Source organism: Anastrepha obliqua, chromosome 4 (assembly GCF_027943255.1).
Source record: "Anastrepha obliqua isolate idAnaObli1 chromosome 4, idAnaObli1_1.0, whole genome shotgun sequence".
Taxonomy (NCBI): Eukaryota; Metazoa; Arthropoda; class Insecta; order Diptera; family Tephritidae; genus Anastrepha; species Anastrepha obliqua.
The window spans coordinates 51,121,187-51,148,363 of record NC_072895.1 but is presented as its reverse complement, the minus strand read 5'-3'; the positions used below and the strand labels follow the sequence as shown (position 1 = coordinate 51,148,363).

Genomic DNA, 27,177 nt, shown 5'->3' with positions numbered 1-27,177 from the left:
TAAAGTAACTGTTTTCAATGGCCCCACCTTCAGTACTCAATTCGCCTTGAATACACACCAAGTGAAGCCTGATTCTGTTGAATTCGCTGAGAACCAAATAACGGTCTGCTAAAGAGCTCACCTTTAAAATTGTTTCACCATGCATAGATACAACAGTCAAATAGAGAACATTTCTCACAAAACGTATGATCGAGTAAATTCACCAAAGCTATCGCGACAGGGGTAAAAATGGAGAGTATGAAGTTAACAGTGCGCAGCGTAGCTGAAAAATATTCAAGATTCCTTATTGATTTTTCTCATTTATGTACACATAAAGTACAGTTCTGGTATGCGTTTTGGCTTTTCCAGACAATCATATCTACTGACTAATGAATTGGAAAGTATAAGAAATTAATTATGAATATTTAAAATTTGAAATATTCCTTTATGCAGAACTAGGCCCGATGTGAAATGAACGTGGCATCAGCCAGTCGGAAGATTTATAATTTTTGCGAATGACGCCATACTGTACAAATACTAGAAAAAACCTGATACGCTTTGTTTTATCGCCGAAACAATTATTTTGAATATTCTAACGTTGTGTACCTCCTAAATAAACAAAAAAAAACAAAAATTGTAATAGCCACAACTTCAATGGACCAAGTTTAAAAAAAATATATAAAATGGGCGCTAAGTTATTTTATCTTTACAAATACACATAAAACTCAAATGTCAGAAAAGACGTATTATAACGTACAATATTCCCCGTATGAGAAGCTGCGGGAATTGAATGAACGTTCTACGTTCTTTGTTTGCGATAAATACGAGGTAGGACCATAGACTATACATTTTTCATCCTTCCTTTACCTGCTTATTCCGCTTAGTGCCGTTTGACACATAGAGATAATACCAAATACGCAAACAGCGATTTTTTGAAAAAAAAGAGGTTGTCTGTAAAGTCGGTTTACTGTCGATAGTTTAACGTGACAACGTCGTAAGAAAATACTGATGTAATGGTTGCAATTTTCAAAACAAAATTTTAATTTTATTTCTTTGATAGATATTTTGTAGGGATATAGAGAAGGAGGTAAATGGAATCGCAATGGAATAGGTCAACACATTTACATAAACGTGAAAAATGACGAAACATTTATCAAATTCATGAAAGATATGTATGTTCAATTCCGATTGCGCATCAGACGTTAATAAGTCAACAACACGAATAGGCACCATCATCTCCCAAACTCTCCCTTTCATATTTCCTACTTTTCCTCTCATCGTCCTATTCTCAACAGAGAAATGGTTCATTACAATGCACACAGGAATAAGGCATATGCAAATACAAGTATGTGAATTTATATACAAATGCACATATACATACATATGTGTGCTCCCCCAAGTAGGACAGCGCCAGATGTCGAACGTTGCCGAACGCGGGGGCCGATTGTGCTCTTTGTCGTTCGCTCCGCGCTCTCGCTTGCAGTTCAAGCAAGGTAACGACCATTGAGCAAAATAGCGACGAATAAGAAAGATAACGACTATTGAACAAGATAACGACTATTGAACAAGATAACGCCATACATATTTTTTCGTGCGTGCAGCCGGCTAAATCGAATTATAAGACGTTATCACGTCAAAATGTTCCCTTTGTTTTCGTTATGTTACAAGCATAGCATGCAAATAACTTTTAACCGTTTTATTCTTTACGCTCTGTTCGCGAATACAACCGAAAAAAGCATACACACTCTCTGAGCAAGTGACTTCGTTTCTTTTGTTTTTGTTTTCTCTTGAACGCATTGAGTTCAGCCATTCGTGTGACGTTCTGTTAAAAACATCGTGTAAGGAGAGATACGATTAACGTTCGCGAAATCAGACTCAGTAACTGAGCAAATTACTGAAAAAGTCAATGCAAAAGGTCTTCATTTGCCTTGTAGATAAAAAGAAATGAATTTTTTTTAAGAATAATTTAAATTTATTTCCAATTATTTTGCTATATTTTATGTACATATATACATATATATTTATTATTAATTACGAGTGGAGCTTAATAACTAATAAAGCCTTAAGCGTTATTGGGTTCATGCCAAGTGATTCATAAATTGGATCCATTATTTTCCTAAACCCTTCACTGTCCAGGAACAGAAATGGTTTTCCATCGGTGGTGACAATTTTTAATATTGAAGAAACAATTGAATTTTCACTTTTTATTTTTTTATTTTTTCTGTTCTTCAATTTAATCACAAATAATAGAAATAAAATTTTATATTCATTTTTGTCCTTTGCAGGTAGGTTTTTATTGAGTAGAAATCGGCTTTTATAAGACAGACTGAAATGAAAATAGCACCGATTTGAATCCTATGGATAATCATGGACCCACCATAAAGCTGTACGGCGGCCGCCGTAGCCGAATAGGTTGGTGCGTGATTACCATTCGGAATTCACAGAGAGGTCGTTGGTTCGAATTTCGGTGAAAGCAAAATTAATAAAAACACATTTCTAATAGCGGTCGCCCCTCGGCAGGCAATGGCAAACCTCCGAGTGTATTTCTGCCATGAAAAAGCTCTTCATAAAAATATCTGCCGTTCGGAGTCGGCTTGAAACTGTAGGTCCCTCCATTTGTGGAACAACATCAAGACGCACACCACAAATAGGAGGAGGAGCTCGGCCAAACACCTAACAGAAGTGTACGCGCCAATTATTTATTTTTTTTTACCGTAAAGCTGTAGAGAAGGTAGAAACGTAAAACTCTTGCTGGGTTGAACAAGATGTTCAAAGATTTGTTGTATAATGAAATTATACCGCATCTTTTGCATAATTTGGCCGACTAGATGTCTGATAGGATGCATGCTGTCTTAAAAAAAAAGCAGGCATCAAAAATTACTAAAAACAACCAGATTAAGAATCACTGTTTACTTTATATTAAGAAATACGAAATAATTAGATGAAAGATGCTGCTTTAATAATAGATGTACATCGATATAATAAAATACATAATGACTACGCGATAAGAATAGAAAACAACATTCCTACGCCGAATCGAAATATTCACTCTATTAAAAATTCTATACAGAAATTATATCACACATTGATTTCCATACAAAAGTAGTTTTCGCTTGAGTAATAACAGAAGATTTTATTTGGGTATTAAAATATTTAATATATATAACTTCTACTCAAATATGAACGAGACGGTATCAATAAAACGGTCCGCGGATGACATATGGCAAAAATAATTTTTTTGTTTTTTTGGTAGGACTGTTATAAGCTTACATGGCGAATTTCAGCGTGATATGTCACATAGTTTGTTTTCTGTGCTAGTGTGAACAAGTCAAGCTAGTGTGTGTTCTTCGACTCTTTTATGACTTCAATTGTCTCAAAATGTTTTCCACGGAGCGGCAACTTGAGCTTGGGAAACAGGAAAAAGTCACATGGAGCCATATCAGGCGAATACGGTGCTTGCGGAACGATATTAACATTATTTTTGTTCAAATAATCGCGAACAAGACGTGATGTGTGAGCTGGTGCATTATCGTGATGCAAGAACCATGACTTGTTGTCCCACAATTGCTTCCTTTTAAGACGAATGTTCTCGCCCAAACGCTTTAAAACGTCTAAATAATATTCAGCGTTAACCGATCGGCCTTGCGGAAGGAACTCCGAGTGCACCACACCTTCGTAATCGAAAAAAAACAGTCAGCATAACCTTAATTTTTGAGCGACTTTGGCGTGGTTTTTTGGGTTGATGTACGGCCCTCTTTGAACGATTTGTACCACTGGAAAACACGTGCACGCGATAGAGCAGAGTCCCCATAGGTTGTCTGCAACATTTTTAAGGCGTCTGAAGCCGAAATTTTGCTGGAATAACAAAATTTCAAACAAATTCTTTGTTCAACTTGAATTTCCATCGTTAAATTCGAAGAACACACTCGAGCTTGACTTGTTTACAGTAGCACAGAAAACAAACTATGTGACATATCACGCTGAAATTTTCCATGTAAGCTTACAACAGTCCTACCAAAAAACAAAAAAATTATTTTTGCCATATGTCATCCGCGGACCGTTTTATTGATACCGTCTCGTTCATATTTGAGCAGAAGCTACATACTTTATACACAATATATTGCGTTTGAACAAAATGAGCCTCCAATGCTCAGACTAAAAATATTAATATCGTCTCATAAAATAGTAACAGCTTAACTACATTTGTAATAATTTCTTAAATCCATTATTTCCATAGCTTGCACTAAATTTTCCCAAAGCTTTGACGTAAAGGAGAATTTTCGGGACTGAATTTGGATTTAGCTCCCCACAGCTATTAAATGTGGCTAATCTCTTCCCAGTGATATCTAAAAAATAAAATTTTGTTGTATAGTGTAGTTCTTGCATAAGCACGTTTGCTTGAATTCAAATTCAATTACCCGCAAGCTATCAAAAACGGATTATCACTTCCCAGTGATTTTCAAAAAATATATTTTTCTTGCGTAGTGTAATTCTTTTAGCTGCGCCTTGAAAATCGAACTATTTTACCCACAAGTTATCAAAAACGGATAATCACTTCACAGTGATTTCCAAAAAATTAAATTTTGTTCCATATTGTAGTTCGTGCAAACGCACGTTTATCTTAATTCAAATTAAATTAAGCACAAGCTATCAAAAACGGATTATCACTTCCCACTTCCAAAAAAAAATTTTGTTACGTAGTGTAATTTCTTTAGCAGTGCGTTAATCTTTAAATCGAATTATTTTACCCACAAGTAATCAAAAACGGATAATCACTTCCCAGTGATATAAAAATAAATAAAATTTTGCTGCATAGTGTAGTTTTTATCAACAACACGCATACTGGAATTCAAATTAATTACTCACAAGCTATGAAACGTGGCTGATTAATTCCCAATGATGTTCAAAAAGTAAAATATTGTTGCATAGTGTAGTTCATTCAACTTGAATTCGAATTCAATTACCCGCAAGCCACCAAAAGCTTCTAATAATTTCCAAGTGATATTAAAAAATAATAATTTTATTGCATAGTGTTATATGACATTCGCTGTTCGTTGCTTAGCAAATTTTTTCTTTCGTTCTGTCGCAGTGCGTTGTTTTACTTTTGTATCAGTAGACTAAAAATAAATTATTCCCCTGCAAAAGGAGGGGCAAATCAGAAAACCCCCACAGTTGGCTTTACAAATGCCATTATCGCTCCTACTTCTACAAAACATTTGCATATATGTATGTGTGTATACACATATTTCTACTATAGCATTTTAAAACTATACTCTACAAAAAATTTACTCAGCAAGGGCCAAATGCAGAACCCAGTATCTATGATGATACATCACAATTCAAATTTCTAAGGTACTCAGATTTCAAAAAGCGGTTGCCATGATTTTGTTAACTGGCCGACCTACCAGAGCAATACTCAACTCTTACTCATAAAAAGAAGTCCATTGTTCGAGTATCTTTCGGCCTGCGATGTGTTGGGATAAATATAAGGTTGGCAAAAAAGTCTTGCGGTATTTCCGCAAGCTTGTCTTTGCAAGCGCGTAGTTCTAGTTGTATTCGTCGCATCGGTTCACGCTAGAGCTTTTTGGAAAGCTCTTTTCACGTGCTAACACGTATTTGATTAATTGTTGTTTGCTTTTAGTTTTAAAGAGAAAATACGGCATATTTTACAGTACTACTACGATAAAGGCAAAAATGCATCTCATGCTGCCAATAAAATTTGTGCAGTTTATGGACCCGATACAGTTTCCATTTCCAGCGCACAACGATGGTTTCAACGTTTTCGTTCTGGTGCAGAGGTGATCGAAGATGCGTCACGGTCCGGAAGGCCTGTCGTTGAAAATTGCGATAAAATCGCTGAATTGATCGAAAGAGACCGGCATAGTAGCAGCAGTAGCATCGGCCAAGAGCTGGGCATGAGTCATCAAACTGTTATAAACCATTTGAAGAAGCTTGGATTCAAAAAGAAGCTCGATGTATGGGTGCCACACGACAAGCATTTTTGCCCTTATGGATGCATGCGCATCGCTTCTGAATCGCAACAAAATCGACCCGTTTTTGCAGCGGATGGTGACTGGCGATGAAAAGTGGGTCACTTACGACAACGTGAAGCGCAAGCGGTCGTGGTCGAAAAGCGGTGGGGCTGCCCAGACGGTGGCCAAGCCTGGATTGACGGCCAGGAAGGTTCTTCTGTGTGTTTGGTGGGATTGGCAGGGAATCATCCACTATAAGCTGCTCCACTATGGCCAAACGCTCAATTCGGACCTGTACTGCCAACAACTGGACCGCTTGAATGCAGCAGTCATGCAGAAGAGGCCATCTTTGATCACCAGAGGCCGAATTGTCTTCCATCAGGACAACGCTAAGCCACACACACATTTGGTGACGCGCCAGAAGCTCCGGGAGCTCGGATGGGAGGTTCTTTTGCATCCACCGTATAGTCCGGATCTCGCACCAAGTGATTACCACCTATTTCTGTCCATGGCGAACGAGCTTGGTAGTCGGAAGTTGTCCTCAAGAGAGTCCTGTGAAAATTGGCTCTCCGAGTTTTTTGACAATAGGGAAGCGAGCTTCTATAAGAGGGGCATTATGAAGTTGGCATCTCGTTGGGAACTCGTCATCGAACAAAACGGCGCATATTTGACTTAAATCGCAATATTATAACCAATTTTATGAACAATTGAAAATTCAATAAAAATACCGCAAGACTTTTTTGACAACCTTATACATGCTTTGTCCAAGTAGCAGAAAACAAGTAGGAAGACGCGTCGGAAATACTAGCTCGAGCAAGCAGCGCTATCGGGAACTCAAGAGTTGGGCCAATAAATTTAGGGCTTCGAAATGTACTTGCAGGTTGTTTATAGGAGGTGGCAGCATAGAAAATCATGCGAGAATACTTTATCGAAAACTTTAAAATGCTAGTTTTGTTGTTGTTGTAGCAGCATAAACATCCCCCTAACATGTACGGAGAATGCTGCTGAAGTGGCAGTACTTGGCTGGATATTAATCCAGGGCATTCCGGTTACGTAGAACCGACTATCGTGAAAACATAAAAATGCTGGTCAAACCACTCGCTAAATTTCCACAGGTCTTTGATCTTTGGAACTTCGAATTAAAAAGCAACCAAGAAATTTGGGGCATTTTTAAAATCGTCGGCTAATGTAGAAAACAGATTCCATAGAGAGTTAAAGAGTTTGAAGCCATGTGCCTGATAAAAGTATTACAGGTATGTCTCAAAGTGGTTATAAATGGTTCCGAGGCTGCGAATAAAAATATGTGAAAGGCGTAGAGAGGATACTGTTAGTGAACGGCCAAGCACAATTACGATTGAAGGACAATTGCGATTTCAGCTTCTCTGTAGTAAAACTGCACGAACATCTTCGTTAACTGATATTTGAAATCGATAAATAATATTATAAATAAATTAAATGAGTTCTTGAGTAATATGAAAAAGTAAAAACCCCATTATTTAATAAAAGTGCAGTTATGAGATGGAGCAAAGTTATCTTGGGCATTGCGTACCACACATGGGTACTAACGTTTGAAACTAGTTTGGTTGTGACCTTAAAATGTCTGCTCTACTTTGCTATTAAAAATAAATATTGTTTTTACTTGAGGTATAACTTTAAGCCTGCCGACAAGCCATGGCGAAAAGCATCACAATGACAGCCGTATTATTTTGCCAAATATAAATGGATAAGAGAGGAAAATTATTTTGCTACGTAATGTCAATCGACTAGTGAATTAGTTGCATGAATCATAATATACCAACGGATTTGCAAGATTTAAAGAGTTCGTTGTGTTACCTGCTGTACCCTTTCAAATTAATACGATCGATCCGAATGATAAGCTGTAAAATACCGAACAAAAGCAATGCGCTCGTATGGCGTCTTACAAATTCACGCATATCTAGCGAGTGACAAATACTATAAATTAAATGCGTAAGAAGAGAGAACTTGACAACAAAATATACTCCCTATCAATTGTGAATAATAGCCTCTAGCTTTTAAATGTTTCTTTTTAGCTCACTTCTAAGCGCAATAGAATTAAAAGAAATGTTTGATAAGGTTCGTGTTTCTGATAATTCAGAAAACGACTATAGCTTTCTGGAAACAAATAATGTCGTGTTAACATATTCAACTGCCACTGTTCATTACATTACCGTAGATGGAGCAAAGGTAAAGAGCAAAAAGCTTACGCTTGTCAAAGCGTAATTCGATATAACCTGCACAGAGCGAAAAATAAAACAAATATGTGCATACATACCTCTTTACATGAACTATAATTATAGTTTTGTTCAATAACAAAATTAGCGTAAGCGGGAATTCCCTCTTGAAGAGCAGAAAAAGCAAAAAAGTTAACGAACGTGAAATTTGCTATCACTTGCAAAAACCGGTAGAAGAGAATATATCAGCTGGAGTTTGTTTACAAATTTTTGTGTTGTCCAAACAAATTACCAAAATATAATTTATAAATTTCTCGTTGTTTTTTTGGTTAAATTTCACTTTTTATCGCATCTTATAATCTACAATTTCAAACAAGGGCAATAACAGAGGTGCACAAACAATGCCAAATTCTACCAAAAATGCATTTGTACGTTACAAAATGTGCAGTTATATGTTCTCCAATCAAGAATGATAGAAACAAGATTGCGCCCATCAGAGAATGCGTGACGTCATGTTTGCCGAGTTATGCAGTGTTGCCAATCATTTGCTCTTCGCAATAAATTTAGTGCTTTTTTATACCCAAAATGTGAAATTTTTTAAGTTTGGTATTTGTTTCGTTTTTTTTTAAATCAAAGCTACCGAAACTGTACGTAAAAAAAAACTGTATTATTAAACAAAAGAATGTTAAAAAGGTGACTCTGAGAATATTTTAGCGTCTGAACTTACTGAATGCGTATTAAAACCATAGAGATGAAATCGTTTCTTCCGGTCATCAATCCTTAGTGGGACATAGGGCATCAAGAGGTGTATTCATAGTAAAAATAAGCAACAAAATACTACTGAAAAAACTATAACGCCATTTTTACAAAAAGAGCACCTTATCTTGTTACATAACCTCAAATAGAGCAAAACAGTTCCCTTAACAAAAGAGTTTCGCTTAACGAAAGAACTCATTAATTAAATTGTACATAACCATAACACATTTATTTAAAAAAGTGCACATTTTAAAAACAATTTGTCACGCATACAAAGTTCTTTAAGTAATTCAATAAAAATTTGGTGTTTTACTTTCTTAAAATGGTCATTTTAGTACGGTTTTATATCTTAGCTAGGCAACACTGCAGTAGCGAGAGAGAGATTTGCAATCGCGGGCAATGCTACCAGATGTTAAAAAAAGTAAAGCTAAATAAAACTGATAAAACTGATTGAGTTATTGAAATATTTTTAAAAAATGTATATTTTACAAAATTATAACATTACATTTTAATGTCATGAAGAAAGAACTAAAACTCCGAGACTAGATAACAAAAAAAAATGCTAAATCAAGTTACGAAAATGGTAATCTGGCCATACTGGTGCTAAAACGATGTAACTCATTGTCAAATTCGCTGAGCGCAAAGTAACGGTACCGCGATGGGCGCCATCTCATTATCCTTTCCATAATGCTCTCAGATCATATGGTGTTTGCTAGTTAAAATTCCTCCAGCATAAAATGAACGTCTCTCCAGCAGCCAAGTGTTACTTTACTCTCTCCATTTTTATGTTATTCATAATTTGTTGGCATAATCGAGCGCCAAAAATTAGGAATAACTGTTATACATTTTTGTGTTATATTTTTAAATATCCTTTTACATGGTATTAACAGCTTCATGAATTTATGATTAGCTGATATGAGAACCGAGAGAATAGGTTTTTAGTTGACTATTTTTTTTTTATTAATAAATTATTTATTTATTGAATCTGATTATAAATAAAACCTAACAATAAGTTTTCAAAACGCAAGTCTGAGCCCGTTTCTCCAGAAGTCACTTGCGGTGATCATCACAAGTCCCTGGAGATTCATCTAAAATCAATCGAACAAGAGAAATTAGTTTTTTTAATAGAAAATCTTGTGCCTGATGGAAGCTTTTTTTTTAAATTAATAATATGGCGGAATACTAAACGGTTTTTAAGTTACAGTGATAATCAGTTCAAATCCCATAGTTTTGAGAAAAACTCACTTAAAGCTTTCTATCGACTTATGTAGAGTTATACAAATTATTTAATTACTTACACTGTGTAATCTATTCCTAAGCCATATAATAGTTCTTTAGTCGTAGCAGCTTCCAAAATATCGATTTGCTGTTGCCTTCTCATTCAATCTCTGCTGTTATTCGGAAATGAATCAAAACATTTTTTTTTGTAATATAAGGCACTTATATTGAACATTTTTTCCCGCCATTTTGGATTTTTAAAATCTCAAATAAGATTCATAATCGAGCACCCCAAAAACACCAAAGTAAGCATTTCCCGCAAGAAAAATATCGTCATATTATATTCGCCAATCAGAATTTGAATTTAGCAAACCATTTATCCTTAATATATATTTAAGGTTTGGTCTAATCTTTTTAGATTTGGATTAACCACTCTTAAGCTGAAGTACTCACATATTTACTCCTTTAAAACTTGAATAGGATTTCTTAAAATAAAGCCTTTATTATCCTTACGAATATTAACGAATTTTTTTATATGAAATTTCTTAATCGTTTCGCTATATAAGCCTATAAGCTATGAAAGTGAAAATGAAAGTTGTCTAATATTCAGCACAGCGTAACTATGCACTTTCTTTCACATCACACAAACACATACAAATATAAAGTAAAAATTAGACTTAATTTAAATCTTTTCATTTTGTACACTATTCATTTCTCCTTCATTCGTCGCTTCGCTTTTGTTTTCCTTCTCATTAATATATGGTTCCACAGCTGCAAAATTCTCCACCGCCCAACCTGCGACTTTCTGCTCACTTTCATCGGAGCCAAAAATTTCCTTAATTGTACTCTTCGGCGCCACCTTTACTGGTTCTTCAATATTGTCCTTTAAGGGGGGGGTAGGGTCACAAAATCGAATTTTTTTTTCTTCACTCATCTTATAGTAAATCATTTCAAGAATGTTGTGTCAAAATTTTAAGTGGATCGGAGCAGAACTCTCAAAGTTATAGCCTTTGTAGGCACTCTACCTCGAATGCTTAGCATCGATAATTTCTCAGAGTCATTTTTTCAAACGCGTTTTGCCCGAAACGACTTCTTAAAAGTCGGTGCCAATCACAACTCCGAAACTATTCAACCGATTCTTTTCAAATTTGGCACACGTTTTCTAAATCAAAAATACCTCCCCCCTACACTGTTTTTTTTATTTTTTGTTTTTTAAGGTTGTTTTTCACTTACAAATATGGCGAAATTTTTCGCCAAAAATGCTCGTTTTACGTTTTTTTGCCCCCAAAACTACAAAAATGAAAAAAAAAAAATTTTATTAATGTAGGGGGGAGCATTACGTCATACTTTAACTGAAAAATTCGATTTTTTTAGTTTCAGGTGATTCTACGACGAATGCCGATTGGCACCGCAGAGCACCTCTCGAAAAACATATCTCCAAAAAAACTCTGTCATGGGCTTATTTGTCAATATTTTATTATTAATATTTTTTAAAAACTTATTGAAAAGATGTACAATAACATGTAACTGATTTTATTAAAGTATCTTAAGCCATATTTCTGTAAAAAAATCACAAAAAAAGTGTTTTTTTTTTAGCGCTAAACCCTACCTCCCCCTTAACAGATAATCAGGTGCATCCCATGGCTGCGTTTCGGATGTACCGAAGATTATATATATTAAATTGCCGAAAAAGCAAACGGCCGCTGCAATTATGAATACAATTTGCCATTCGGAACGATTGTGCTAAAAATAGTTATAGAAAGTGGTTTAATAGTAAATTTTTAATTATAAAATTTTAAAAATTCCATAGTACACATAAAAGCCCTCACTAGTTACTCACCGTATCTGTCACTATCACACCCACAACTAGTGGCGTAATAATGGGTATCACATTCGCCAGCGGATTTATAATACCCATTACAACGCCCGCATGATTTGGTGACATATCTATCATAGTGAGCAAGCAACCAGTGGTGGCGCCGCCATTGAAGCCCACATTAATGGTCATTAACGCAATAGCCAATGCTTCACTTGAATCGTCTAGGAAACCGATGCCGATCAAAAGAAAAGCTGGCACCCAGAACGCCCCTGTATTGGAAACTTTACGCATCGCCGTCAGCGTCAGCCAACCCTTCGCCACAGCCATATTTCCGCAAACGAGATATACGTACGACATAATCCAGCGAGCGATGTAGGGTATCGCAGAATACAAAGCATTACTTTTGATGTCCATATTGAACACACCATTCATATAAGAAGGAATTTGGTTTTGAATCGTGCTGAACCCCCATGAGTCGGCACAACGTACCACGAGCAATGCAAGGAATGGCACCGATGTGAACATTGCAAGCCACGGTATAGGTATTTTCTTCTCATGGAAATCTTCGTCACGCTTCAGCGACGTCTCAATGTACTGGCATTCCATCTTTGTTATGAAACGAGACGATGGTGGATTATCTGCCGCCAATATCAGCCACAGCAAACACCAAACAAAAGAAATACCTGCTGAAATATATGAAATGCCTGGCCAACCAATTGAGCTACCCGCTATCAAACCACTCAGAAGCATAGCCATTACAGTGCCGCAATCCGCGCCCGAGTGTGTGAGTGCGCCGAGCATATTGCGCTCATGTGGCGGTGACCATTTGGCTATATGTTGATGAAGTGACGGGAAGAGAGTTGCTTGGAAGAGACCCTGTACGGTACGTATAGCGCAAAACATCTGCCAGCCGCCCCATGTCACGAGAAAAGGCGTAAGTACGCTACAAATAGCCGAGCCGAATATGCACATGAACATCACGATTTTGCTGCCAAAGCGACGACTCAGATAGCCGCCTGGAAATTGAGTTACCACATAACCCCAATAGAAGCTGGACATGATGTACGATTTCTGTTTCTCTGTCCAGTCGAATTCCTGAGAAGGTTTAAATATTTATAAGTAAAATGAGGAAGTGTAATTTTTTTATAATATCTGTTTGATTACCTGGAAATTGGGATTCGTGCTTGCGGCATTTGTCATCGCCACCAGTGCCACAGAAATATTCAAGCGACTCATATAAGCTGTTACAATGCCGAAGAAGAGCAGGAAGGTTTGGACATGGCGCATTCCAATGCGGGGGCCTAAATGATGGAAAGATAAAAAATAAAATAAAGCTACAGTTAATAACTTTTTACAAATATATTTTAAATAGATTATTGTTCATAAGTAAATCGAAAACAGTCGAGTGAGTAAGGAAGAGCAAATAAAATATTATTGTTTTTTTTTTTTTTTTTTTTTTTTTTTTCGGGACAACTAGCAAGTGCAGCACTCAGACATTAATTGAGTCCATTGTACTACACTTGGATTCCCTTTTAATTTTCTTTAAATCTACCCGATCTCCGAAGAAATCTGAGTAGATCTTGTGGTGCCAAGGAGCCAAGATGGTCGCTTCTTAACACATCAGTGCCAAAGACCTCAAACCTGATTCGGCCGAAGGCGGGGCAGACACACAGGAAGTGATCCGCCGTCTCATCCTCCTCTTCACAAGCTGGGCAGAGTACACTGTCTGAGATGCCCAACCTTTCCATGTGCTTTGCCCACAGAAAGTGGCCCGTCATTAGTCCAACCAGCCGTCTGCACTCCCCTCTGCCTAATGACAGAAGGGTTTGCGACAGTCGATCGGACATGACAGGTAACATCAGTTTTGTCCATCTGCAGCCTCTCTCAGCCTGCCAAGCTCGCTTGTGGGTGGTAGTTACCCATTTGCTAATCGAGGCCGTGATGGCCGCAGAGGGGAGTGGCAAAGCGGGCTCTGGGCCAAAGAAGTTGGCTTCAGAGCCCATCTTAGCTAAGGAGTCAGAGGTCTCGCGATACCCACGTGTCCCGGGACCCATGTTAGTATCAGGCTGTTATGTCTGCCGACATAGTTCAGCCTGGATTTACAGGACTTCACTACCCCTGATGTGGTTTGAGGGCTGTCTAAGGCCATAAGCGCAGCTTGGCTGTCGCTGCAGACACAAATAGATCTGCCTCTCCATCGTTTTTCCACAACAAAGTTCATCGCTTCTTGAACTGCATACACCTCCGCTTGAAACACAGATGCATGCATTCCAAGAGCAAAGTGCAGTTTTGTCCCGCTGGATTCCAAGTAGACCCCAGAGCCGGAGCCATGCTCGGTCCTGGAGCCATCCGTAAAAATGCGAAAACAGTGTTTGCCGGGCTCATTTTCTGAGTCTCCCCACAACTGAGCCTCTGGAAGCACTACACTGTATCTCTTTTCAAGTACGACTCTTGATGGCATTGAGTCAAGGGGCATGGCGAGAATCGTTGGATCGATGTCCATACCTTCTCTGTGTTCCAATGCCGGACAAGGGCCGTACCAGTTCCCACTGTGTTTCAGTCTGCAGATGGCCTTCAGGGCCTCTCCTCGGATGAGAGCATCAAGTGGTGGTAAACCAATCAGAGCATCTAATGCCGGACCTGAAGTAGTCGGAAAAGCTCCGGTGCAACAGTGCGTTGTAGTCTCGATAAGGTCCTCCTGACTCCCACTAGGGATAGTCTACTCATCCAGACCACTGATGCATAGGTGATAATGGGTCTTATCATAGCTGTGTAGATCCATAGGACCTTGCTGGGAGAGAGACCCCACGTTTTCCCAAAGACACCTTTGCACTGCCAGAAAGCTGTCAGCGCTTTGACTGCCTTTGTCTCAACGTGTGATTTCCATAGGAGCTTACTATCGAGGATTACTCCTAGATATTTAATTTCCTTGGATAGCTGGATTGTGACTCCTTTTAGCTTTGGCAGAACGATTCCGTCAAGCTTCCTCCTTCTGGTAAAGAGGACAATACCAGTCTTGGCGGGATTTGCCGACAGCCCGTTCGCACAGCACCAAGTGTCAATCCGATCCAGAGTTTTCTGCACTTTCCTGCAGATGTTCATAAGCGAAGAGCCTGTTACCAAACAAGCAACGTCGTCCGCATATGCTTGTGCGTAGACTCCCGAATCGTTTAAGGTGGTGAGTAGAGGATCGATTACCATGCACCAGAGCAACGGAGACAGCACACCGCCTTGGGGGCAGCCTCTGTTAACCCCAGATGACACCAGCAGATCTTCCTCTGCTCGCACCGAAACGATTCTTTGGGCCAGCATCGAACGAATCCAATTTACTAGCACCCGGTCTACGCCGTGTCTACTAGCAGAGTTACACATACTATCAAAAGTGGCATTATCAAACGCCCCCTCTATGTCTAAAAAGATACCCATAGCGTAGTCCCTCCTGTCGATGGCCAGCTCTATCCTAGCAACAAGGTTTTGCAGTGCCGACTCGCAGGATTTTCCACTCTGATAGGCATGCTGAAATAGAGACAGAGGGTGAGCCTTCAGCGACTTCTGACGTATGCGCAGTTCCACTAGTCGTTCGAGACTTTTCAGCATGAAAGAGGTCATGCTGATTGGTCTAAAGCTTTTGGGGCTGGTGTAGTCGTCTTTTCCAACCTTTGGGATGAAAGCGACCCTCACCATCCTCCAAGAGCGTGGTATGTAAGCCAGTGCCAGGCATGCCGAGAAGATTTTCTTCAGGGCTGCTGTCACGAACTCTGCACCCTCCTTCAGCATGGCAGGAAATATGCCATCTGGTCCGGGCGACTTGTAGTCGCCAAAAGATTTGATGGCAAATCGAATGGCGGCCACATTCACCACAGATCTGGCAACGAACCAGTCATGCCGAGAAGGTGTAGCAGCTCTGACAACTGCCTCTATCAATAAGGGCTGTTGCCGGCTGATGCTTATCTGATTACCAGGAAAGTGAGACTCCATCAGCAAGCTGAGTGTCTCACTTTTCCGCTCCGTGAAGAAGCCATCAGATTTCCTAAGTGACCCCAGCTTTGCCGTTGGGTCCCTTTTCAGGATCCTAACCAACTTCGCCGTGTCACTCAGAGATTCAATACCGCTGCAGAATTCCCTATATGAGGCTTTTTTCGATTCCACGTGCGCGGTTCGTTTAAATTTAACATTCCTGGTACTTTTTGATCATACGGTATACACTTTCGTGGATAATAAAATTTGGTGTACGACGTTTTGACTAGTTTTGACTTTTTACTTTTGTTTATTTAGTTTCTATTAAAATAAAAAAAAATAAATAATTGGCGCGTACACTTCTGTTAGGTGTTTGGTCGAGCTCCTCCTCCTATTTGTGGTGTGCGTCTTGGTGTTGTTCCACAAATGGAGGAACCTACAGTTTCAAGCCGACTCCGAACGGCAGATATTTTTATGAGGAGCTTTTTCATGGCAAAAATACACTCGGAGGTTTGCCATTGCCTGCCGAGGACATTAGTTTCTATTAATTTTGTGTAAAAGTCGAACTCATTATACAACTAAAATTACATTAATCGTTTTTGCAAACTTTTTTCAAAAATTATAAAAATTCTGCAAATTTTCTCCCATGTTTCAAACTTTTTAATCAGATTGTTTAGAATAATTGTTGGCATGAAATTACAGGGTGGGCCGTATAGCGTTTGCTTTTTGAACCACCTATTTTTTTGAGAATGGTAACACAAATGACATGTCAAATGTGTTTATAATTTACTTAAAGGTTTGACATTTACGAAATGGGACGCTATACACTTGAACAAAATTGGGAAATATTGAAAAACTATTTCCAAAGTGGTGAGTCTTCTTCTTCTTTTCTAATTTTCACATCGGTGGCTACGTCTATAAGCAAAATTGTCGGGTTTGGGGCTCAGAAAATCCACACGTTACTGTAGAGAAGCAAATGCATCCACAACGAGTCACAGTTTGGTGCGGTTTTTGGTCTGGCGGAATCATCGGGCCATTTTTTTTCGAAAGTCAGCGAAAAAAATTGAAGAGGATGACATGGACGGCATTTGGTTTCAACAGGGCGGTGCAACTTGTCACACTGCCAAAGTTACACTCGAACTTTTGGCTACCGTTTTTGAATTCCGATATCAATTGGCCGCCTCGGAGCTGTGATTTAAGCCCGTTGGACTATTTTTTGTGGGGTGCCGTTAAGGACAAATGCTATGCGAACCATCCAGAGACGATTGATGCTTTAAACACGAAATCGAAGTTGCCATTCATGAAATTGTAGCCCAAACAATCGAAAATGTGCTTAAAAATTGGGTTGATCGAATGGTCTACTGTAAAGCCAGTCGTGGCAGTCATTTGAACGATATTATTTTTCATTCAAAAATGACAATGTTCAGTGTTCAATATATATAGCCCATTGAATTTTAACATTAAAAAGTACAAGTTGCAAGTATTTACAAAACTCCGCTAATATTTTAAATTATTCTCGCTGACGTTGTAACGCATTTTCTTCCCAGGACAAAGAAAGAGCTGCATACTTAAAAAAATTTTTAAAATTTGGGCTGAGAAGTTGAAATACCTGACAGAATTAAAAAAAAGCAAAACAACTGACACTGACTGCTGCCTTTCAGTTTCTGTTTGCATTACAAAAAGTAACATTTTTTATGGCTTGTAAGGATCAATTAAAATGACGTGCGATATAATTGTTTGCAAAAACAATTGCAAAAGCGAATCAGTAATTTTTTGTTCACGCTTTGCAAAGCTTCTATTCTCTCATTGTGATTTTTACTTCAACTTCTTTCCTTAGTTTTCGCTTGGTTTGATAGCTAAAACATAGCAGCTACAAATCTGATATCACACCCGCAAAATTAAGCTCTACAAGCCGTTGTTACGCTGTTGTTAGTGCAAGGGGGCGCAAAATTAATCCTGGATTTTCTTTTTGAATAACTCCTTTACTAAATAAAAATGATTTTGAGTGATTCAAGTCTTTATTTTAACCTTTACGCACTTTATTGATTGTCAAAAATGAGTGACGTACGGCGCTATTTGGAAAAATTATAAATCTTCGGATAGGTGATTAATTTCGCACGACCATGTTAGCTAAGGTTAGGTTAAATGGCTTCCCTAGCTTAGAGCACACTTGGACAAATATTGAAAATCAGTCCGTTGTGATGCCATACATGGGAGAGGAGAAAGGAGAAGGGAAGGAAGAAGGAGCCTTCGGATTACAGACGATGATGACCATGCATTTGGCAACGACGCCGACGGTGGCTGATTTGCATTCGTAGTTAGCCGCAACAAGCTACTGATGAACTTCACCATATTTATGATATTTAGACCCGCTATATCCGCAGGCGTAGCGAAAAATTGAGAGCCCAGATATCTAAATCTTTGTCAGACGAGAGCAGGGCAGCTGAGAAGAAGGTGTTGAGATGATTCCACCACGTTCTCAAGACAGCTTGTGCAGAACGGACTTGAGGCAATCCCAAGTCTCACCGCATGAACACCTAACGGACAGTGCCCGGTAAGGATACCCACCAAATTCGAGAGCTGGGGCTTTGTTAGCCTTATGAGTTCCCTCGAGCGTCCCTCGAGCGTCCCCGATCTAGCCGTGGCCAGAAGGATCTCGCGACCTTGCACGTTTGCGCACTAGCCCAGCGCTCGCCGAGTTGACTCGAGGCCCATCTTTCTAGTAGCAGACCACAGGTTCTTGAGGGAACCCCAATTCTCTCATTTCGCAACGAAACCGTCTCCAAAGTTCTCTGTCTAGCCATCTCATCAGCCCAGCAGTTTCCCTCGATGCCACTGTGACCGGGAACCCAAATGAGCCTGATGCCGAAGTATTCGGATGCCATCGAGGAAGAAGCCAGACTCGAACTCTCGAACGCACAAGCCACGAGCCCAATGCCCTCATTGCCACTAGGCTATTGGAATAAATATTAACTTACCTCCGCTTGAAAAACACTACAGAGGTCCGGAAGCCTGAATTTAAGTTTGAGCCGTCCAACTTCGAGCTATCCATGAACATGTTTGCCATGCCTTGCCTAATTCTCTCCTCAATATTTGACTTCCACGTAAGACCTCTGTCAATAATGAGTCCCTCGTAAATAAGACGAGCTCCGTTTTCAGAGGATTTATGGAAAGGCCGCAATTTGCGGACCAATTCATAACTAGATTCAGATAACCCTGCATCAGTTCCATCAGAGTATCTAGAAACTTGTCTCTGACAATAAGTGCCACGTCATCCGCGTAGGCAATCACCTTACAACCCCTCCTCTCCAGCTCCTCCAGCAGACCGTTAAGTACGGCAATCCAGATTAGTGACGAGAGAACACCGCCTTGCGGAGAGCCTCTGTTCACTTGCCGGCGGAGAGAGGTGTCGCCCACCGTGTACTTTTATAATATGTATATTGGGTTGTCTAAAAAGTTGATAACAAATTTTAGTAAAATTGGAAAAAATTATTTTTATAATGTTTAAATTTTTTAAATACTATAAATAGTAATATGCTTAATTTAAACATGTATGGGGAAAAAAATGTATTTTTTCTTCAAAGTTTTTAAAATTTGTTTTCATTCTTGAAAAAAAATCAGAAAAATGAAATGCAATTTTTTTCATTCTTAAAAAAAAAATTCACAAAAATGAAATGAAATTTTTTTCATTCTTGAAGTTGCTTAAGAGTTGCTTTTTTCATTCTTGAAATCACACAAATAGGGAACAGAAAACATGGAAAAAAAATTATTTAGTATATTTTATCATTAAAAATTATAAAAAAGGATTTGCGAAAATGTTAAAATAAATCGAGCATATTTACTAAAATTTTCTACCAAACTATCCAGCAATGAATAAATCTCAAAATTATTGAATTCTTTTCAAAAGTTTTTCAATTAACTTCTTCTTTATGCTCAAATAAAAAAAATCATAAAAATTTACCACAATGGCCAAATACTTAGGTAACTCGGCATGGAATCTATCTTATGTGTGACGTTCATTCATTTGGTTTGTGTTCGATAATTTCCAATGTGCATATGAAACATCAAACCTAGTCCAAAAAATTAGAATGAATAGCATTGCCACCTTTCATTTAACATTTTACTTGTCATGAAGCATCTTTCAAAGAATTAATTACGTATGGATAGCCTAATTGAAATTACCACAGCAGTAATGGCCTATAAAATTTACGGGGGAAACACTAGGATCTTGAAGAGATTAGATGCCTACAAGTTAGATGCCCTATACTCGTATATATACAGGGTGGGCCAAATAAGACCTACTAATGTTAAGCACAAATAACTTTTTTTATTTTTTGACATATTTATTTTTCTCGTTTTGTAGGTTATAATTGAATTGTTGGATATTTGTTATGGAACCCTACCGCAAGACCACCAACAACGACTAAAATACGCTATTCGTTTTACACAATTAGCCACACAAATTGATTTTTTAAATAATGTTTTGATGTCGGATGAAGCGCATTTCCATTTAAATGGTTATGTCAACAAACAAAACTGCAAATTGTGGGGCTCTGAAAAGACAAGGCAACACACCAACATCAGTTGCACCCATCTAAATGTACTGTTTGGTGCGGTGTTATGGCCACTAGAGTTATCGGTCCATATTTCTTCGAAAATGAGGATGAAACGCCGGATTCGATTTCAGGAGCTTCTTACAGAACATTGATTGAAAACTTTTTGGGGCCAATGGCGGAGCAGTATCCTAATTTGTGGTTTCAACAAGATGTAGCAACTGCGCATACTACTAGGCAAACTATGGACTTGCTGCGTGAAATTTTTGGCGAATGTCTGATTTCCAAAAATTCAGATTTCCCTTGGCCACCTCGTTCGCCAGATTTGACTGCGCCCGACTTCTTTTTATGGGGATATTTAAAAGACAAGTATATCTTAATAAATCAAAGACTATTAGACAGCTGAAACAAAATATTTCAGACGAAATACTGAGCCTTCACCTAGAAACCATATGTGGTATAATGGAAAACGCTTTAAAAAGAGCCAATCTTTGTATCGAGAAAAATGGTGGACATTTGTCTGATGCAATATTTCATACATAATTCCATAAAATATATTCAATGTATACAAACAATTAACCAAAATATATGGTTGTTGCAAAGGCTATTTGAGTTTAACATTAGTAGGTGTTATTTGGCCCACCCTGTATAATTGGCGCATACACCCCATGAGTGTTTATGTGACGCAACAGCCTTCCATTATACCACGTAAACAAAAAAAATCAAAAAATCCAAAAGATAACGCAGGAAACTCGTGATACCACTTTGCATAAAAAGATTTCCACTGTGGGCAAAAAGTAAGGTGAATTTGGTTGTAAAATTATAAATCTTTATTTATTCTTTAAATCAATTTCATCCCCTTCAAAATAGTCCTCTCTCGATGAAATACACTTATGCCAACGATTTTTCCAATCCCCGAAACATGCCAAATAGTCCATTTCCGGTATAGCCATCAGCACCTTCTTCGATTCAGCTTTTATCTCCTCAATCGACTGGAAACGCGTTCCCCGGAGTGGTCTCTTGAGTTTTGGGAATAGCCAGAGGTCACACGGAGCCAAATTAGGCGAATACGGTGGTTGCGGAACGGTATGCGTGTAATTTTTGGCGAAATGGTCATGAAAAACGAGTGCAGTGTGAGACGGTGCATTATCGTGATGCAAAAACCAAGAGTTGTTGGCCCATAATTCTGGTCTTTTTAGACGAATTGCTTCACGTGAACGACCCATAATATTCCTTATTAACAGTTTGGCCAGGTGGAAGGAATTCATAGTGCACCACACCACGAAAATCGAAAAAACTGTCATCATGACCTTTATTTTTGAACGACTTTGACGTGCTCTTTTCGGTCTGACCTCGCCTTTAGCACGATATTCGCTTGATTGGCCGGTTGTTTCAGGGTCGTAAGCATAAATCCAAGTCTCATCTCCCGTAATGATGCATTTGAGCTTGTTCTGATAGTCTGAAAGCATTGTTTCACACACATCAACGCGACGACTTTTTTCCAAAAAATTGAGAGTTTTCGGTACAAACGAGATTTGACTTTTCGTAGCCCCAAATGGTCTTTTAAAATGGTTTTCACAGATCCTTCTGATATTCTGATCATATCAGTAAGGTCTTTAACAGTCAACCGACGATTTTTGAGCACTAACTCCTTCACTTTGTTTACGTGTTGGTCATCTGTTGACGTCGATGGTCGTCCGGAGCGCTCCAAGTCATCAACACGTTCTCGACCCTCTTTGAAGTCTTTGTACCACTTATAAACATTTTTCTGCGAGATGGTCGAGTCACCAAATGCCTTCTGCAACATGCTAAACGTTTCCGCAGCCGAAACTTCATTCCGAAAACAAAATTTGATGGCACTTCTCTGCTCAATCAAATCAGACATTGTAAAAATCGAAAAATGCACTCTTGGTCGTTTGGTAAACACAAACGTAAATATATTACTGGTAATGACATTCTCATGAAAGTTGGCCCAGATGTTATTAACAGTGCTGCCAACTCATGAAAAAAATAACTAGAATAAATTCACCTTACTTTTTGCCCACAGTAGTACACTAATCTATTTTCGGCAGAAGTACTAATAGATATGAAGATAATTAACAAAACCTTCAAGTTTTCTTTACTCATACGTACTTGAAGATCATTCAATGCAATTCTTGTTGATAATGTCATGAAAAGCCTAATAATTTTTTTACTAAAGTACTTCAAGATGTCAACAATTATTTTAGCACAAAATTGTTTTTTCAAATACTCAACAATGCAAGACAAAATTTTCGAAGTGGTGACGTTAATGTTTGTTGATATAATATTGTTAGTGGATAAGATAAGAATTATGTTTGATTAAGTGTGGTTCTGTTGAGTGATGCTTTGTTGTCATAGAAAAAAAGTGAAATGTCGATACAAATCTTGTTGTACAACTGCGAATTTTGTTCTCGTTATTATTGGAGTTCTTCCACTTTCACTTTCTATAAAGAAGTTATTCATAAATGCTTAGAAAATCTGAACGTCGCAGAATTCATGCCATTTACCCTTTCATCATCTCCATTTAGGGAAAATCCAGGACTAGTTAAACCAACCAACGACCGTTTTAGAACTAATACGAATTCGGTAAAAGTGCGAATCCGCTGCGTTCTTCGGGGAGTAGTGACATCTCTTTTCGAATTGTGACACATGAAATACCAAAAAGTGCAAATGCGAAATGAATTGCTCTTTTCACATACAACGGATGACATACGATTTCCGATACAGCAAGCTGGCGGTTCTAATCAGCTAGGAAGAAAATGTGTTTTTTAAGCATATAAGAATACGCCAAACTGTTGTCAATGGCGGCAGCTCGTGGTCGATTACACTTTTTTTACCCCTCAAGACATAGTTGAATATTAATAATATGTACCAGCCATATACTTATGACATGAGACTTTCAGGTATTAGTCCATAGATGTCGCTAGGAGTATTCTTAAACCTTCCCAAATGTCTTGTTTTTTTTTTCGTTTGTCATCTGTCAACAATATTCAGTTAATTGTTTGTTACGTTTCATAAAACAATGCATTTTTGTCCTCTTAAAAATGTCGAATTTCGTGCCTTCAAACTACGATTTGCGGACATCGTTGATTTTCTTTATCAATTGAAGAAAAACGCTTCACAAGCGCATCAAATGCTTATAGAAGCTTATGGTGGACATGCTCTAAGTAGAGCACAGAGCTTCAGGTGATTTGAAAAATTCCGAAGCGGTGATTTTAGCGTGGAGAACGAGAACCGTGGCCGGCCACCGAAAGCCTTTGACGACGCCGAATTGCAAGCATTGTTGGATGAAGATGATGGTCAAATGCAAGAAATGATAGCAGAGCAGTTGTGAGTGACCCAAAAAACCATTTCCAAACGTTTGAAAGACATGGGCATGATTTGAAAGGTCGGAAAATGGATGTTAATAAACGTTTGAAATTGAAAAAAAGTATCATTTCATAAAAATAATTAACTTTAGCCAAGAACTTTAGCATTGAATAGGGGCTAAAATCGTGGAGAATGTAATTGTTACCAAAGCGTTTTAGTGAGATCTCCATTCATGGAAAATTAATGCTGCCAGTGCGCTCTCGACAGAGGTAAGCAGATCTTTTGTGTATAATGCGTCACCGAATCCTTAACCAACGGACTGTGCAAAGTTTGAGTATTTATTCAAGTATTGCCATGCGATCAAAGGAAATGTATCACTGTTATCTTTGCCTTCATCGAATGTTGAAAATGCAGCCGTGCTCTTCATACATATAATTTTAACTTGTCAATACTTAGCATTAACAATTTTGATAGTTTATCAGCAAAAGAGGGGTTGCTTCCACTTATTGAATGTCAAATCTTGATAAATAATCAAAAAATTAGTAAATAGTACGCGTTTATTAAGTGAACAGAATATGGCTACTGATTTAATTTTTTGTTAGGAGCATTAAAATATATACATATAGAAAAAAATAAAATATATCAAACCTGTTATTTTTTAATTATTAACTGATAACCAAATAACCATGGCAAATTACGAGTTCTAGCAGCAGTTGTAAATTATCAAATTTTATTGAAATGAACAATTTTCGGTTAAGGTTACGCAATGCAACAAAATGAATGAAGTCCTTAGTATTTTTTGATAGGCTATGGAGAAAGAGAAGGCAAGTATTTTACCCCAAATATTTGTATTTGTAATTTTTTCATCCTATAGAACCTCAAAATTTGTAGCTCTAACTTTATATATAGTACAATTTTGAGATATTATGGCAAAACTGTATCCAAAATCATCCGAAATTATTTGAAATATTTATAAATTCGAAATGTTGTTTCTATCCTTACGCTTAATTTGAGTTATACAACTAGAAAATCCGCTAAATAGTTTTGGTTATATTACAACGTATAAGTAAACTTGGAACAATATTCCTAATTCTATGGATAAAGTAATGTAAAAGTAAAATAAGGTAATTCCCAAATATTGTCCTTTTAAGGCCCTCGCCTCATTTGGAGAGGTGTTTCTTTAAAAGCGTGTAAGACGGAAACGAAAAAATATTTTTTGTTTCTGTTTTCAGTATTTGATTTCTTGATTCATTGTTAAAAAATAATAAAAAAAATTTTCGCCATACGTGGTTCGTTCAAAAAGTTGTCAGCGTTTAAAACATGATCTTCACATGGACAATGGACATAGACACAGCCTGTTCCTCTGAACCGATTTTGATGAAATCAAATTTAAGTGATGTAGAATTCGAAAAAAAAAATTACAATGACATTCATACTGAATAAGAACCTTCTTGTCTTTTTGATATCAGACACCTGTGAGTCCCGGAATCCGTGTCTGATAACTTTTTGAACCAACCTCGTATGGCCAAAAACAAAAAAATTAGATTTTAGCAATAGATCAGAAGACAAAATTCTGAAAACAAAAATAAAAAATCTTCTTTCGTTGCACTTTTAAAGAAACACCCACAAAACACCATTTCAAATGAGGCGAGGGCCGTAAAAGTAAACTCGAAAAAATATACAGCTAACCAACTTCTTATATAAAACAAATAAATAATTGGCGCGTACACCCTTTTTGGGTATTTGGTCGAGCTCCTCCTCCTATTTGTGGTGTGCGTCTTGATGTTGTTCCACAACTTCTTATACCGAGTGAAAAAATTGAAAAATAAAAAAATCTAAATTTTTTTAAATGTTGTATATAAAGAGAATGGATCACTTGGCTTATTGAAAACTAAGCTAGGAAAAATACCACGAGACCCCAGGGATTACAATTTTTTTTTTAATTTCGTTGAATTGTATTATCGCTCGCGGAGGTGACATGGTTGGGCCAACGAAATCGCATGATTGAAATGATGACAGGTTGGCATTCCCACTACTTAGGACTGGTAGCGGCAGGCTAATCACCTACCTTGTCAGAAATCAAAACAGATTAACGAAACCAACGCAAGACTTGAGGCTCTATGCTCCCGAGAGGACTGATGGAGGAAAAAACATTTCTATATGCACAAATTGAAGCCATAGATTGAAACCATAGTCAATATAACACAGGCTATGGGTGAAATTGAGCTAATTAGAGCTTATTACAAAAAATTTAATAATTTTATAAAAAAAGTATATATTTAAGGACGACCTGTATTGAGAAATATGCCAGTAGAAAATTTTTAATTTTATTTTTGCTTTATTATTTATACTTTAAGAAACCTTTTGCGAAATAATTTTAATTATTCGCACAACTAGCCTTGGCTTGGTGCCTCAAAAAGTTCTATGTCTCCCAGATTGCATTGAGAGCAACTCCAAGTAAAACTGTTAGAAAAAAGGCTGTGAGACGATAAATTGGTCTTAAAAAAAACTAATATAAAATATTTAGTTTTTATTATAAGTAACCAAAACATATTATCAAATACACTTTCCACATATTTAGATTCATATATATTATGTATACAGTGGCGAGCATAACTGAGTGCATAACGGTTTTTTTTTTTCTATTTACAATTTTTTGTGAGTTAACATTTTTGATTATTTTTTTAACATTTTTTATTCATTGATCAAAACTATATATATTTCAAAATTATAAATTCTGAAATATTCAATAAACTTCGAGCTTTTTGATCTGAAGTAAGATACATACACAAAACAAATTAAATAAAATAAAAACAAAAAATTGTCTAACCCTTTGCCATTTCCGCTGCACTTATCTCTTCACTCATTTTGCCACACTTCCACAAATTTAAAAATTTAATTCACTATTCACTGAATACTTCTTCGCCAAGTGAAACTCTTCTTCGTTTTTTTTAAATGCCCAGGACCATATCACTGTGCCTATTATATGAGCACTTCTCGGTATGAAAGCTGTTTGGCAACTTTTCCAAATTTTTAAAGCGTCTATTGTATTTATTACTTTACATCACTTTCCTAGATTACGAGTACCCGCAAACGAATCGATTAAATGTGTCGATTGGCTGTTCGCACTAAAGACTATTTAATTGTGATATCGCTTTGACATTTCAATTCTTTGTAGTACCTTTTCTTCTCTTTGTTAACGCAGTTTTATTTATTTACTCATATGAAAAACAGCAGTTGAATATAAAAAGAGTAGTGAAGTGTTTGTTGTTAATGGCAATTATTCGGTGAATTTTAATTTTGCAGCGCTCACCGAATCATCAGGGAAACAAGACAGGTAATTCTGGCTGTGACGTAACAAAAAATAAGCAATAAAGGAGAACGTCGTTGTAGGGGAAATT

The 27,177-nt window shown here is 37.5% G+C and overlaps 1 protein-coding gene across 1 annotated transcript in view; it reads right to left on the bottom strand.

Annotated features, from left to right (window-relative positions):
• Positions 1–26,643, bottom strand: part of LOC129244139 (putative inorganic phosphate cotransporter) — a 36,176-nt gene extending 9,533 nt beyond the window's left edge. Inside the window, exons 1-5 of the mRNA XM_054881753.1 lie at positions 26,607–26,643; positions 13,101–13,237; positions 11,958–13,031; positions 11,735–11,860; positions 10,823–11,000 (exon numbers count right to left, since the gene is read on the bottom strand). Of these exons, the coding sequence (XP_054737728.1) occupies positions 10,823–11,000; positions 11,735–11,860; positions 11,958–13,031; positions 13,101–13,237; positions 26,607–26,643 (1,552 nt within the window). The remainder of the gene's footprint in view (positions 1–10,822; positions 11,001–11,734; positions 11,861–11,957; positions 13,032–13,100; positions 13,238–26,606) is intronic.
• Positions 26,644–27,177: the final 534 nt, after the last annotated feature.